Source organism: Typopeltis vanoorti, chromosome 4, assembly GCF_054136105.1.
Source record: "Typopeltis vanoorti isolate ZY-2024b chromosome 4, IOZ_Tvanoo_1.0, whole genome shotgun sequence".
NCBI lineage: Eukaryota > Metazoa > Arthropoda > Arachnida > Uropygi > Thelyphonidae > Typopeltis > Typopeltis vanoorti.
The window spans coordinates 62,696,618-62,712,160 of NC_143552.1; the positions used below are offsets into that span (position 1 = coordinate 62,696,618).

The window sequence follows — 15,543 nt, forward strand, 5'->3', positions numbered from 1 at the left end:
TGCTTTGCATTAGTTTTTCATATAAGTACATCATTACAATATAATTTGAGTTTTCTCTTGCAATGAATTTTCCCTGCGATGAACTATCAGCAAGGAATTGTGTGGACATGTGGTTAGGGACAAAGAGATGGTGGTAAATGTCTGCAATACTCTTATCCAATATACCAATTAAAAATCATGGATGGAGATTGATTATCCTCCCAGTTTCCAAGAAGTTAGTTAGGGTTAAGTGACCTTGCTAATTCCCACAAGAGAATAATAGATTAGTGGATTTATTTTTATTTATATATTACAGCAGACTAAAGGATAACATAACGTACGAGGGGTGTTTGAAAAAAGACTGAACTTTTTAAATACCACACCAGCTGCCACAGAGAGTGAGAGTACCCTGTGGCTACTGAGTGCACCTAGTGGCAGTTTTTGATAACAAACTACCATTTCCCCCCATTCTGCTATGAGCATTAGTTGTCAAGTTATATCCGCTGAAGTGAGCACATGCACAAGCTGTTCGTTGGATTAGTGACAAAGTGACAATGAAAGAGCTTGAACAACAACGTGTGCACGTGTGTGTGAAATTTTGCTGCAAACTTGGTAAAAATTTGACAGAGACATTTCAATTGCTTTCTCCATTATGAATTTGTACCATGCGGTCAGATGGTAAACAAAGAGTTGTAGCAGGAAGTTTTAGTTTAGGGCATTTGAGGGGATGCTGTGTGCAGGAAGAGGTCTGAATTGTGGGAAAACCAGACTTGAATGTTGCACCACGACAATGTGCCAACTCACACATTGCTCCTCATTTGCAGTTATAAGACAAAATATTAGCCATCCATTGTGCCCCATCATTAAGTCAGCATTAAGTCCGTTTCTGTTTAATATTGTGATGGAGGTGGTAACAGAGGAGGTGAGAGAAGATGCACCGTGGACAATGTTGTATGCAGATGACATCTTGCTGTGTGTAGATTCAAGAGAAGAAGCGGAAACTAAACTGGAAAGATGGAGAAAAGTACTGGAAGAGAGAGGTATGAGACTGAGCAGAAGTAAGACAGAGTATATGTGTTGCGCAGTGGGCGGTGGCCAGGAGTCAGACCTGGAGCTGGAAGGAAATGTCATCAGGAAGGTGAGAGACTTTAGATACTTAGGTTCGACAGTGGAAGAAGATGGAGGAGGTGAGAAGGAAGTGGGATGCAGGATACAAGCAGGTTGGAGGAACTGGAGGGAGATGGCTGGAGTGTTATGTGATAAGAGGGTGCCGATCAATCTGAAAGGCAAAATTTATAGGACAGTAGTGAGGCCAGCTATGACATATGCTATAGAAACTGTGGCCCTGAGGAAAAATAACATTAGCAGGATGGAAGTAGCAGAGATGAGAATGCTTAGGTGGATGTGCGGTATGACCAGAAAGGATCATCTGAGAAATGACTATGTCAGGGGAACAGTGAAAGTTACGAACTTAGGAGCGAAAATACAGGAGGCAAGGTTGAGATGGTTTGGTCATGTGATGAGGAGGGAGGACGAATATGTGGGAAGAAGGGTCATGCAGATGGATGTGCAAGGAAGGTGGAAGCGTGGGCGGCCAAAGAAGAGATGGAGGGAGCTGGTAGAAGAGGACTTGAAGATGAAGAACTTGGATGTGGTGACAGCCCAAGACAGGAAGGTGTGGAGGAGACTCATAAGAAACAGTGACCCCACTTAAGTGGGAGAAGCTGCAGAAGAAGAAGAAGAAGAATTGTGCCCCATCCACTCTGTTCTCTGGACTTAACACCAGCAGACTTTTTCCTGTTTCCCAAATTTAAAACCACTTTGAAAAGACGTATCCAAACCATAGACGAGATTCAGGAAATGCGATAAGAGAACTGCGCGCCATCACAAAAAGTGCATTACAGGAAGCATTCCAAGAATGGAAGAAATGGGAACGGTGTTTTGCCAGTATAGGGGACTACTTTGAAGGGGGAAAGTGCTTAAAATGTTGTAAAATAAGTCTTTATAGCAAAAGTTCGGTCTTTTTTTGAATACACCTTGTATATATTTTGGTTGGAAAATATTTAAGTTCCAATCTCCTCATGAGATAAGACTTGAATCCATAATTCCTTTGCTAGTTGGTCACATGCAGAGATAGCAAAGTTCTCCCTTTTGGAAAAGTTTCTTCCAAGTTACTAGAAACTAATTACTGCTGACTTTTTATTTTAAACACATATATAGGAAATTATTCTGTTATATGTCTCAATTATAAGCTGTATAACATGCACTTCCCCTCCCTCCTCCCATAAATACTGTTGTTTAATTTTATAGTGACTGTATCGCCAAGATTTATATTTTTATAGTAACCAGTACAGCTACGGTTTTGGTCACACACTGTACAGCACCTTCTAGTCAATTTCCATTTTCTGTTCTTTATTCCTAAGTATTTTCTTTCTGTTATTGCTCCATATATTACCATTTGAACAGCAATTGTAGGATATTTTTTATAACATATGTAGTATTACTTTTTTATTATCTACTATTATCATTTGTATTGTTCTAAATACTTGTTATATCCTTATTGTATTATATTTTCATTTGTACTATTTCGGTGTTAATAAATTTTTCAAATTTCAACTTCAAATAAGGTCTGACAATATGTAATTACCTACAAAATAGATTGAATTAGTGAATCATGGATTCTATGGATAAACTACAAAATCAGGGAGGAAAACAAATCACAAAGGAGATTCCACAGTCATTGAGTCAATGATTTATAACAGGGGTCTCAAACGCAGCAAAGGGCCAGTCAATTAGATGTATATCTGATGCAGGCTGTATTCAATATTATTATAAGAACCAAAACATAAACTAAAAAAAGAAAGGTTCCAACAAAGGTCATTTTGTTACTGGGCCTTTACAACTTGTATAAACAGTTACACCACCATTTAAATTTATAACCTTTTTTGACATTGTATCACGTGGCTTAAAATGGCTGCGTGACAAGTAACTTCCATTCAGTGTTGCTAACATTTGATGATTAGATGAATTAGAAACACGGTACAAAGAATTGTAGTAATAAGTTTTACTTTTGTTTAAAGCTGTTATAAAACGTTTAGAAGTTTGAATTTTTTGTTTTAATCCCCACAGAATGTTAGAAACATTGATTTTTAGAAAAGAAATCATTAAGGTCGTGGACCGGATATGAAGCCTTTGCAGGCCGTATCTGGTCAACGTGCCGCAAGTTTGCAATCCGATTTATAACTTAGCTAAGCATCTCTCTCTCTCACTCTCATATCATATTTCAACTATCAGAACTGATGATAAGCTTCAATCTTAGTTCATTATAGAGAATTTTCAAACCTTACATTACCAACTCCTGAAGAAGGTTCCCTGCAACCGAGAATTTTTTTTCCCACCCCCTTTTTCTTTCCAGGCATATAGGCATAAAGTTGTGCAAATTCATATTTTCCATCAATTTTTTTTAAAATATTCCAGGTGCACATAATCATTACTCAGCTTTAGCTAACAAAAAATAGCATTTCTGTAAGTGCTATTTCAAAAAAATAGCATTTCTGCAAATGCTATTTTTTTCAAATAGCATTTGATTATGTTGATGCAGAAGATGTTAAAGAATTATTAGATTCAAATTGAAAAGATTTAAGTGACAACGATCTTCTTGAAATTGAACAACATGCATATGAAGACAACGAACAAATGGAATGTGAAGATGAGGTTCCAAAGGAGATGACAATTAAAGAACTGGATGGATATTTCACAGTTTAGAATTGCTTAAGCAGCAAGTAATGGATATGGATCCAGATGTTAATTAAAGAATGTTTGTTTTCCGAGGTCTAGAGAGTCATTTTGCTTTTTATCGTAGAACTTATGCTGATAGGGAAAAAACTAAAACTGTTCAAATGACTCGATAACTTTTTTTGATAAAAAATTGCAGTAACTAATGTAGGTACAAACATTTATTAAACATTTACTTTGCATTCATTTTTTGTCTTTCCTAAAAGAGTACCATATAAAACAAATTATTAATATAGTAATCGATCATGGATGAATTGTAATTGTTACCACTGATTATTATATTTGATTAACCTGATTTTGATATATGCAGTAACATCGAGGAATTAATTAATCGCGTTAATCGAGGGATACCTGTACTTGCTTATGAAACATTCAACAAATATTTTCTTCATTCTTGCTCTCACACCACAAACCATTCACTTTCAACAACAAATGCTACATCACAGTAAATCCTGCACATTGATATCAGTCAACATTGATGTCTTGGTTGCTATTTTTGAGTGCCATAACAAAAAGGGTTTCTGAAAGCATATCATGTTATAATTGACCTGGTTGGCCAATATACTATAGCATATCATGTTATAGTCGTCGGCCTGGTTGGTCGAGTGGTTCGCGTATCCGCTCTCCAGCCAAAAGGCTGCAGGTTAGAATTCCGCTGTGGGCATGGATGTTAGTGATTGTCTGTGAAAATACTAGTGATGGTAGTTGGTAGTAGATGGCATTGGTGTTAGATGATGAAGATGGTTGGAGTAGTAAGATGAAAACTTGTAGAGTAGATGCCCTCCCTTGATGAGTCTTTCGACTCCCTGGAGATGTGATGTAATAATAATAATAATAGTTGACTAAATACCATTTAACAACACAATCAAAAATAAACAAAATACCACCAATTATATATAACAATATCATTAAAATCTACTAAAAAATAATGACTTATCTCAGCAACATGTGTCTGCATCTGCTGCGAAGGACGATGCCACCCTCTAATATGAAAAGTAGTTGTTTTAGTAATGTATAATAGATTTCACAGGTTGTTTAAACTGTAAACTGGAGAGACCAACTGTACTGGTATGGAAACATTTATTATACAAATTTTTTATTATTATTAATTTTTTATTTAACATAAATGTTTTTTTTAAACTCTGTGACTCTAAACATGTCATTGTTTTCAATATGCAGAATCATTCAAATGCCACTATTATGGATCAGTATCTCGTCATTTCATCTGTAAGGGAAAACAGTATGTATGATTTTGCTTTTTACGGTGATTACTGTAAATACAGGCATGACCTCTAATTAAAGTGCATCTATATGGCATACTTTTAAGAATAATTGTAATATTGCATCACTATACTCATTTTGCTATGAGTGTAGTGATGCAATATCACAATTTTTGAAACAAGCATTTACTCCTCTGATCAAGAAAGCATATGAATTGTACAATGAATGTGTATGTGTGTGTGTGGGGGGGGGGGGAGCCAAGGTTTGATTCTTAACTCCAACTTTTTTTTTTTTTTGGTACTGAAGAGAATGATTAATGGACACATGTTCATTTATGCCTTTTGCTATTCTGTTGGTATTGAAAGAGCCTAGGAATTATGCTAATTGTTGCAACTTTTTTTTAACTTCTTTTTATCAAAGATCTTTAGCTTTTCTAAAAATTCAATGCATGTAATGATGTATCCAAACTTGCGATTAGTCACTGAGATAAGTACATTATGATATTATATCATCAGTTCCAAAATGATCTGAGACACAGGGTTTGGTTAACAATTACTCTGCCTTTGCTTTTCTAAAAGGAATGATGTTATTCTTCTCATAGAAAAGCTCATAAAAACAGGCTACAAAAATAACCAAACCAGAATTTTTTTTTTTTTTAAATATATTATTTAGGGTTTAACAAAAAAAAAAAAATGCATTAAAGTTATTTAATACTGAATGATTTTTTTTCTTCTTTTTCACAAATAACTGTGGCAGACAAGCCTAAGGTCACAATGTATTTCATATATATTACATCTCTAAAAACTCATACATCTTCATTAATCCTGTTTCAGTTAGAATTATTTAGTTCATTGTTGCAAACTAGCAAATTAGTATGTTTAATAAATGTATATCTTCCTCTCTCAGTGCTGTTCATACCATGAAGCACTATTCTGAATAATCAATGATACCAAATGTCTTTCCACACGTTCTGAAAGTTAGCTTGTCATCTAGTGCAAAAAAATTTTTCTTCAAATTTTATCTGGATAAATAATAAACCTTAGAAAAGATTCATAGTTGTCAGTAACAAATAACAACTGTGCACTTGTATAGTTGTCATTTGTTAATGACAAAACACAGTAAACTGATTTATAAGAATATGAAGGTAAGTATATACTAAAGAAATTTAAAGATTTTCTGAAAATAAAAGAAATATGAAAATAAACAACACAGACATTAAAAATGCTCGAGGAAAAAAAAAATACTATTTAAAAAAAGTCTCTTACTTCCTATATAACATATTATAGAGGAAGCAAGAGTAATAGAAATTAGTTCTGAGTAAATGAATACCTTATCTCTTGGCGTAAGGCGAGTCCATGGTTTATCAGCACGGCGATCATAATCTTGTGCTTGCGTTACCTCCACATAGTCACTGAAACGAATAATTTTTCTTTCCTTAAGTTCCTCAATTGTTGGACGAAAGCTCAGCTGCAAAAAATAGTAGTTTTCTCCTTTTTCAATAAAGAAGCATTCCAGTATGACAAGCATGTCTAATTACACAAAAATTGAAAAGATGATCCTTAATTCATGGATTTAAAATGTTGAGTGGGGCAAGAAGCCTTGGACACCTTTAAATATAAATTATATATGTGTAAAATAAAAAAAAATACATAAATAAAAATATACATACATATTACACACAACTACTACCACCACCAGTACATGTACCTTCATCATCAATAAAGAGATCACTAAAGAATTAAAGTTGCTTTAATTGACTTTTCAGATGAATGGTTATAGTAAGTAGACTATTTCTAACTCCTGTTTAATCCATCTACATGCCATGTCTAAGATAATAATGATGTGAAAGGTTTTATTTCCCCTCCATATATAGATATATATATATTTATATATATATATCTATATATATATATATACATATATAGATATATATCAGTTCTGTTTCAACCAACTTGGCAAAAATTCTCAAGAAATGTAAAATTCTTACTTCTTCACTGACTCTGATAACCATACTTCTATCCTGGATTTGCCCAACAAAACCAAAACACACAAATTTAAGAATCCAGTTATGTACCATCCTTGGTGTAGCAGCAATTCCTCATATCACAGGCAAACAGAGAAATCAACTGAGCTTCATATAGAACGGCATGTCCGAGATATCACCTGTGATTAAGGTGGCCATACATTTTGGTTTGAATGGGAGTGTCACGATTTATGCTTGTTGCCCTGGCATCCCATCTGGTTTAGCAATTACCTGATTTTTTATTTTTTAACTATCTTCTTTTTGCTGGCAACATAACATTTCATTTTAAGGACAGCATGCAGAATGCTTGCTGATAAAACAAAGTGCACTCAGAAATGAGCAGCTAGGGTTAGTTGGTTGGTTTATTGGCACAAGGAGAGCAGAGAATGTACATACAAGGTAATTAATAAGCAGTCAGAGATAAATCACTAAATAATATATATGTAAAATAATTAAGTTAAGCAATTCAGTACTTACAAATAAATAAAAGTTATAATCAAATGTGTTGGTATAAATTCTTTATAAAAAATTAAAAATGTCATGCAATTTGACTGAGTCTGATACCATCTCTCTTAGTGTATATGGTTCAACTAGAAAGGTAAAAATTTCATTCTTCACTCATGTAAATTGCTCGCACTCCAGCAGAATCTGACAAATGGTAAGAGACGTCTTGCATTTTTCACACATAGGTGTGTTATTAGCGGAGCTCAGCAAGAACAACTTCCTCTCTCTTCTATTTCTACATTGACTAGGCTGCCAATGCTTAATTTCAAGCTTAATACCATATAATTTGTTTATTTTTTGTTTAATATCATATAATTTGTTTTACAGGGCAATTAGCTTTGAATTTATAAACTGTCTGTAGTATGCATGTAGTACTATCAAACAGTATGTGGAAAAAATATGAACTGATCTGGCAGCTGCATTCTCATCCCCTTAATTCTAATGTGGCTGGGAATCCAGCATAACCAAACATCAAAATTAAGGGTTTTCATTTTGTACAACAAGTGTAATGCTTAACACAGCACTGGATGTGTTTTATACACAGGAGATGATATAGCCTGTAAAGAACTCAATGAGTCTACACGAATTACATATTTTTGTTAGTGGTTTTCTTTTATGTGCACAAGTGAGAGCTGAATAGCATGCAACCTTGCCGTATAATTACTGCAATCAGGTGGGATCTGGTTGGAGATGGTAATATCAGGAAACATAGCAACACAGTCAACAGAGATCTTGAACTATCAGTATAGATGAACAAGAAATCAAAAACAATGTCAGAGGTTGCAGGATGGAGTGAAAAACCCAAGCATGGAGAGAGAATGTTATGTTTGGAACAGGAAACATTTTCAACATTCAGGCTTTCATAGTCTCTTTAACATGATAACCAAAAGGATGTATGGCAGTCTGACGTGTGTGTTATTAAGTTTCCAACACAGGGAAAAGAGACTAGTTCATGTAGGATCATCTGGGAGAAACTTTATCTTTAGGACATAATTAAGAGACAACTGCTTGTGACAGAGTCAGTTCATTTGCTTCAACATAAAGACTTTGAATAGTGATGCTAAAGGTGCCAGTAGCTATCTGTAAACTTTGATGATGGGATCCAACCACTGCAGGTTATTCTTTCTTTCAGTACCATACACTTGAGATCCTCCATAATCCAGCTTTGAATGAATAAGTGCATGATAAAGACAAAGCAATGAAGATCAATCGACATCCCACTCAGTACAGGATAGAGTGCTAAGGAGATTCAACGCTCTCTTGCACTTTTCTCTTAGTTGATGAATGTATATAAGGAATCCAAGGTTTCTGTCAAAGATGAGTCTGAAGAACTGGCTTCTGTAGCTACTTGAATAACAGTTCGTCTCATTCTTAATTCATGATCTGGGTGAAGATCGTGGTTTTGACAGTAATATACACAGACACTTTTTCTGTTGAAAACCTGAACTCATTACAAACAGCCCATAGAGAAACACAATCAATTGTTTGCTGAAGTTATCTTTCAATTACTCTCATATTACAAGAGTGACAAACATATAGAGCATTGCTTACAATGAGAGGAAGCTGTTCAGTGAATGAGTTAACTTTCATAGCAAAAATGTGTCACACTTAAGACAGAACTATGAGGAATACTCTGTTCTTGATGATATGGCTGAGATAGGGGACTTCCCACTCTGACTTGGAAAACTTGCCTAGACAGGAAGTTTTTAATAAATACAGGAAGATGTCCTCTGAGATCTAGGTTATAGAGGTCTTTTAATATGTCATGTCTTCAGGTTATGTCATATGCTTTATCCATGTCAAAGAACACTGAAACCAGATGTTCTTGCTTCAGGAATGCATCTCTTATACAAGTTTCTAAATGGACCAAATGGTCCAAAGTTGTCTATGAAAGCCACATTGCATCTTAGAGAGAAGATCGTTGCTTTCTAAATACCAGAGAATTCTGGCATTAACTATTTTCTCCAATCTTACAGAAGCAGCTGGTCAGAGCAATAGGTTGATAATCATTGCTTGTGTCGGATCCTTTCCTGGTTTTGGGATAGCAGTGACAACTGACTTATGCCATGAATCTAGAAACTCTTTCTCTGCAAGTATTCTGTTGTCTATTAAGAGGAATCCATAGAAGATGAAGGAAGATGTTTTTATCATTTCGTAATGAATGCCATCAGGACCTATTACACCAGGGTGAGACAGTAAGAGTTTGTTTTTTTTTTTAGTTCCTCCTTAACAAATGGCTGATTATATGGCTCAACTCAACTGATCTTTCAATATTCAAAATTTAGGAGGATATGAAACTGTTGCTAATTCTGGAAAATTTTCTCCCAAAGTGTATGCAATATCTTTGGGATCAGTGACAGCATATCCATTATTGTCTATGGTACACAGTGTGTTCCATATTTAGCCTTCATTTTCCAGATTTTGTCCCATACAATTTTTGCACTAATCATTTGATTAATTGATGAGGTAAACTGGATCCAAGATTGTTTTTGATTGACGTCTCACATAACGTGCTTTGGCCAGAGCATGCTTAAAAGATATTAAGCTGGATGTAGTGGGTAATCTTGGTGGGCTCCAAAAAGGCTTTGGATAGGGTGGAAATCGACATGATGTCCTTGGAACGGAAACTGTTGCTGCCTAGACAACACAGTCTGTTGCATACTTTACTGCTTCATTGACAGATGTTTGACTGACTGTATCAGCATTAAATTTTGCAAGAAGGGAAAATGTGTTCAGTCATTCTGGTCCATTTTGCATAGGCATCTGTAGGAAAACATGAATGTGAAAACAGTGTGTAAATAACAGGAAAATTATAAACTTTCATAGATGTCATAGACAACACAGTCCGTTGCATACTTTACTGCTTCACTGACAGATGCTTGACTGACTGTATCAGCATTAAATTTTGCAAGAAGGAAAAACGTGTTCCAGTCATTCTGGTCCATTTTGCATAGGCATCTGTAGGAAAACATGAATGTGAAAACAGTGTGTAAATAACAGGAAAATTATAAACTTCCATAGATGTCATATTTGATATACCACAGGAGCAGTGGAAAAATGACAGGAGAGCAGATTATAAGATCAACTGCAGAATATGAGTGGGTAGGCATATGGAAGAAAGCAGTGAATCTATTATTCAAAAGGGAGAAGTCATTACTGTCAAGGATTCATTCAATGATATGATTTTGTCTATTTGTATTGGCACTACCCCAGAAAGTGTTGTCCATTATAGTCATCCATAGAAGTAAAGTTTCGGGCAGTTTCAAGATAAGATTAAAATTATCAAGATCGATTTCATTTAACTCAGCACTTAGTAGTAAATAAATTGACATATTGTAAATCCCATGGATAAGTGAATCACTACTGCTTTCAGAGAAGTATTAAGCTGGACGTAATGGAGAGGAGTATGACTGCCCACTAGGATAGTTGATCTTCATGAGCAGGACTACCTCCAGCTTTGTCCTTGCAAACAACAGTGAAATTGCTTAAAGTAGGGTCCTCATTGCATCTTAAATATGTTTCCTGCAGACAGAAACAAAGGTTTGTGTTTCTGCAATAAAATCTTGATATTATTGAAATTATGGCAAAACCCACAACAGTTCCATTGTAAAAATTTTCCTACTATTTTGCCTTTGTGAACTTGTCCAGTTTTCAGGCGATTGAGAGCTTACCTTTGTCAGGTTTATATTTATCAACTGATTTTGGGAAGTATGGACAACCAGTATTCATCTCTTTCTCTGGTAAAATAGTCAATACATCTGATGTGTCAGGATCAGTTGGCAAGTATAACTTGCTTTCAGCAAATACTAAAGTATCCATTTTTTTTTTTTTTGTTTTGATGTGGATGTCTGGTGATTTATCTTTAAGTAATATCTTTGTTGTAATTTTTTGACAAGTAGTTTCTCATCAAATGGAACCATTTTTGGAGTTGTTCCTGGAGTGATTAAAAATTAAACACTAAGACTCATATATTACATTCACTTATCTTTATCTCTAAAATAAGACAAGTGAAATTGTAATACAAAAGAAACAATGTTTAAATAAATAACTATACAAACAATTATTTACATTAAGAAAATTATAAGATAATACAATTTTCCTCTCTCACACTCACCAACTTGAAATTTAAATTCGGGAATTAAAATTCCAACAACAAACAAAACAAGGAAGCAAATTCCTTTACCATTCTCTTTAGGATTAAAGAGCTATAGCTTTTTACTATAAATAGTAAACAAACACAGGAAACAAATTCCTTAGTAATCCCCTCTGGATTTAACAGCTATTGCATTTTAATATAATCAATTCCAAATAGGAATCATGTTACTCTGGCTAAAAGTAACACCTCAATAAAATAAGGAACACATCCTACTTCTGTAGCTTGAGTACAAATTATTCTCAGGAATACTTACCTCAATTCAGGAAGTTAAACATGAAGAGAAAATATCTGAACTGTTTGCCCTATAATTCTCTAAACAATCTTTGTTAGATGTACAAGTATTCAGTTTCTATTCTTAACTAAACATTAGTTTTCTTCTTGTCTTCAGTATCCTAGAATATACCACATACACTTTCGTGAAGAACACAGTTTAGAACAATCAGAACTTTCTGCTTAAAATGAAATGTTCTGTCTTCATTTCATTCTTTGACAGGAACAAATGCAGGGTTATACAACAGTAGACAAAGCTAGTACTAGAACTTGCTTTCTCTACACTATGAGCTACTGACATTCCTATAATCCTGTTTGTCAAAATGGGTACCTAAAACTAAAAATTACCCAGCAATAAATATTCTATGCCATTTTCTAGATTATATTCTGATGCAGCACACCATTTGAAAGAAATAACTACTTTCAGATGAATCTATAGGTCTCGAATAGGTTCCTATAACTCTTTTTTCCTTCATTTATGGCTCCCTGTAACTACACATTACTAAGCCATGTTTCTTCCTCCTCTCCAATCTTTTCTCTCTTTCTCTGTGCATGCCAGCTTCAAACTCACCGGTATTGGCCAAAATACAGCACAGCACTTAAACTATGTATATTTTAAAGTCCACAGTTTTTTGTCGTCATCATTATGTAACGTAGCTAAAGTTAGTAATATATTATAATATATATTATAAACTAAAGTTACAATCCATTGTAACAGAACATTTCACAAGATGAATTACATAATTTTAATGTTCTTTGTGGGAACAAGACAAGTGAATTTAATTATAACATGAATTAAATTCGGAAACAGTGTTAAAAGAAACTATTACATTACTGTAAATGAAGAGAGAGGGGAAATATATGTTCATTTATCTCCTTCTCTTTCCAATTCTTTTATTAAATGCACACTTAATGCACAAGTTAAATAATAAAAAAATACATATATAAAAATGCAGTGTATCTGAATGAAACTCATCAGATATTCCACATGTACATAAAATAAACTATCTGATGAAGTAGTTATATAAAGAGAGCTGCGAAATCTTGCTACACTGTTCTAATCTGAATAGACCTGATAGGTTTAAGTTATTTTCCTCATGGAAAATTAGTTGCTCAATAAATATCTGGCAACAAGAGTTGCGAGATATTTGCTGTTCTTTCCACTCTCAGAAGAGTGGAAATAACAAAAAATAGTGCCACTGCACAAAGCAGAATTGAAGCTGGAGTCTAAATACAGGTCATTGTGTACATCACATGTAGTGGTACAGGTGTTAACAGATAAGAATACAAACCTGGATTGATAAGAATGGAAATCTTTTGAAAGAGCTGCATGAGTTCATAGTAAGGTGAAAGGGTAGAGGAGTGTTTATGTGGTGATTTTTCTGGATTTTGCTAAAGTTTTTGATAAAGTGCATTTACAGAAGAAATTGAGGAGTGAAATGAATACTCAGTTGATAGTTTGGTTACAGGGATGAATGGTGACAGGAGTCAAAAAGTTGTGTATGAGGATGTAGTGTCTCAAAAGAGAAGGGTACAAGTAGAGTTAGAATTTACTAGGACCACTGTTGCTTAATATATAACTCAAACTATATCAATGATATAGTTTGTTTCATCATGGATGTGACTTCAGTGAAGTTGTACTTTGAACAAAAAAGATGAAATACGATAATTAAAATATTAATATTTTTAATATCATAAAACTTTCATCCAAGCATCAAAAGCATTTTTAGTATGAAATTAAAATTAAGGATTAAACCAAGCATATAATTTCTTGGTATCTTTAATTTATAGCATAACCAAGTGAAAAAACTTCCAACAATGTTCCTCTAATCCAGAGTAATTTAATAATAAGGTGTGATGCCCTTTGGCAGCTGGTATAGGAAAATGTGACTTCTGCATTACTTTAAGCTTGGTATCACCTCTGGGTCTGGCTCTCACTGAGGAGATCTCAATAAAGGTCGAAACCAGTCTGGGTAGTGATCCTTCCCATAATGCATAGCATTATAAATGTATGCAAGGAGATGTGCTTTGCATTATGGGATACTAAGGGAAGTGATGTGAAGTTATACCACCTTTACAACAAGTTGCCCCAGTCCTGAAAATACTTCAGGTGCAAACTTTGTTTGCTTACACTTGGATAAAGGATTAAACCAAGTATATAATTTCTTGGTATCTTTAATTTATAAACACGGCACAAGTTATATAACAAAGACTCAAGTGAGAGGTTAATGTTAAAAAACAAATAACAAAAAAATATTAAAAATATTAATTCATCTTCTGTTGTATAATTTTTTTCATGTCCATGTCTACTTATGTTTATTGTTTGACATATTTCTGAAGTTTACTTATATTGGAGGAACTTTGCCCCAGAAGGTTGAGGAGGAGGAGGGGAGGAGATTAAGGATCTGGGAACAAATCACAAAAGTTGTAAAGCCTACCCAGAAAATTGCTTGGAAGGAGATAATTCCAGGAGGTGCACTGCATAAGGCAAAAATTACATATTTAGGTTTCTGCACACACACATCTAGTCATAAAAGCAATAACGAAATAAAGTGCAGAGGCAACTAACCTCAAGAGTCTGGAACATTCAGGACTGATGAAGGAAATGTCTACGTGTCATGATAGATATAAGAACTGATATGACAAATTTATAAATTGGTGATAGGAACCTATTAGAAAGATACATGGGAAGTATTGCACAAGGCAATAACTGATGGGAAAACATGATGTCACCTATGGAAACTATGCAAAGGTTATGTCAGTAAGGAATGCACTGCCAAAGTAGGTGGTGAATGCTTCCATGCTGAATGTTTTTAAGACAAGGGAGAACAGGTATGGTGGTCTGTGGGTGTTTAGCTTCCACTGATGAGTCTTTTGACTCCATGGAGGCCTGGAAAAAAATAATTATGTTTAAGTGACCATACTACCTTTTTCTCTATGCACACATGCTTAAATGGTAATAATGTCAAGTTTCTTTCCAATGTATTAATTTTTAATATGATTGTCATGGATACCATCTCATCACTCTCTTAGTTTTTGCTAGAGCTGTGATAAACTGTCTTATTTCTAACCTAACTCTCAGATCCCTGCATTAAAACTAGTTTGAACTTTAGTGTTTGAATAATGTCTTATATTGGGTTGCTTAATGGTCAAAGTCAAGTAACTGGGAGAAGACCTCCATATCACCTTTCGGGAATAAGGAGAACCAACTGGGGTTTTTGACCTGTGTCCAATCCTCACCTGCATGTGGTGAGCCCCGTTAGTAAGTATCTACTGGATACTAAACGAATGAGGATGGGCTAGTAATTTAGGACTTAGCCAACCAAACTTTACTCTCTATTGGCTTAAACCCATATTTATCTATATAAGGTACTAATGTACTATAGGTTGATCAACCAATCTCATGTGTATGGGCTCGACATAATGCATATGATGGTACAACATGATGAGATTTCATGCTGGCTGAGGCATCGACCAGTTAAACAAGCTCCCCCCCCCCCCATTGTTTTTGTCATGGAACCAGGACAAACATTGAAAAGTCAGCTACTGGAATAATCTCTGAATCAACATCCAGTAGAAGAATAAATCCAACATC

The 15,543-nt window shown here is 34.6% G+C and overlaps 1 protein-coding gene across 4 annotated transcripts in view; it reads right to left on the reverse strand.

Moving 5' to 3' along the window:
* The window catches only part of LOC150107363 (phosphatase and actin regulator 2-like), a 412,176-nt gene that overhangs the window by 102,011 nt on the left and 294,622 nt on the right, over positions 1-15,543 (reverse strand). For 3 of the 4 annotated variants that reach the window (XM_090391839.1, XM_090391838.1, XM_090391840.1), the window contains one exon: positions 6,325-6,462. In XM_090391839.1, the coding sequence (XP_090247965.1) occupies positions 6,325-6,462 (138 nt within the window). Of the gene's footprint in view, positions 1-6,324; positions 6,463-15,543 lie in introns of those variants that run through there. The other variant, XR_016548240.1, reaches the window with a different exon arrangement.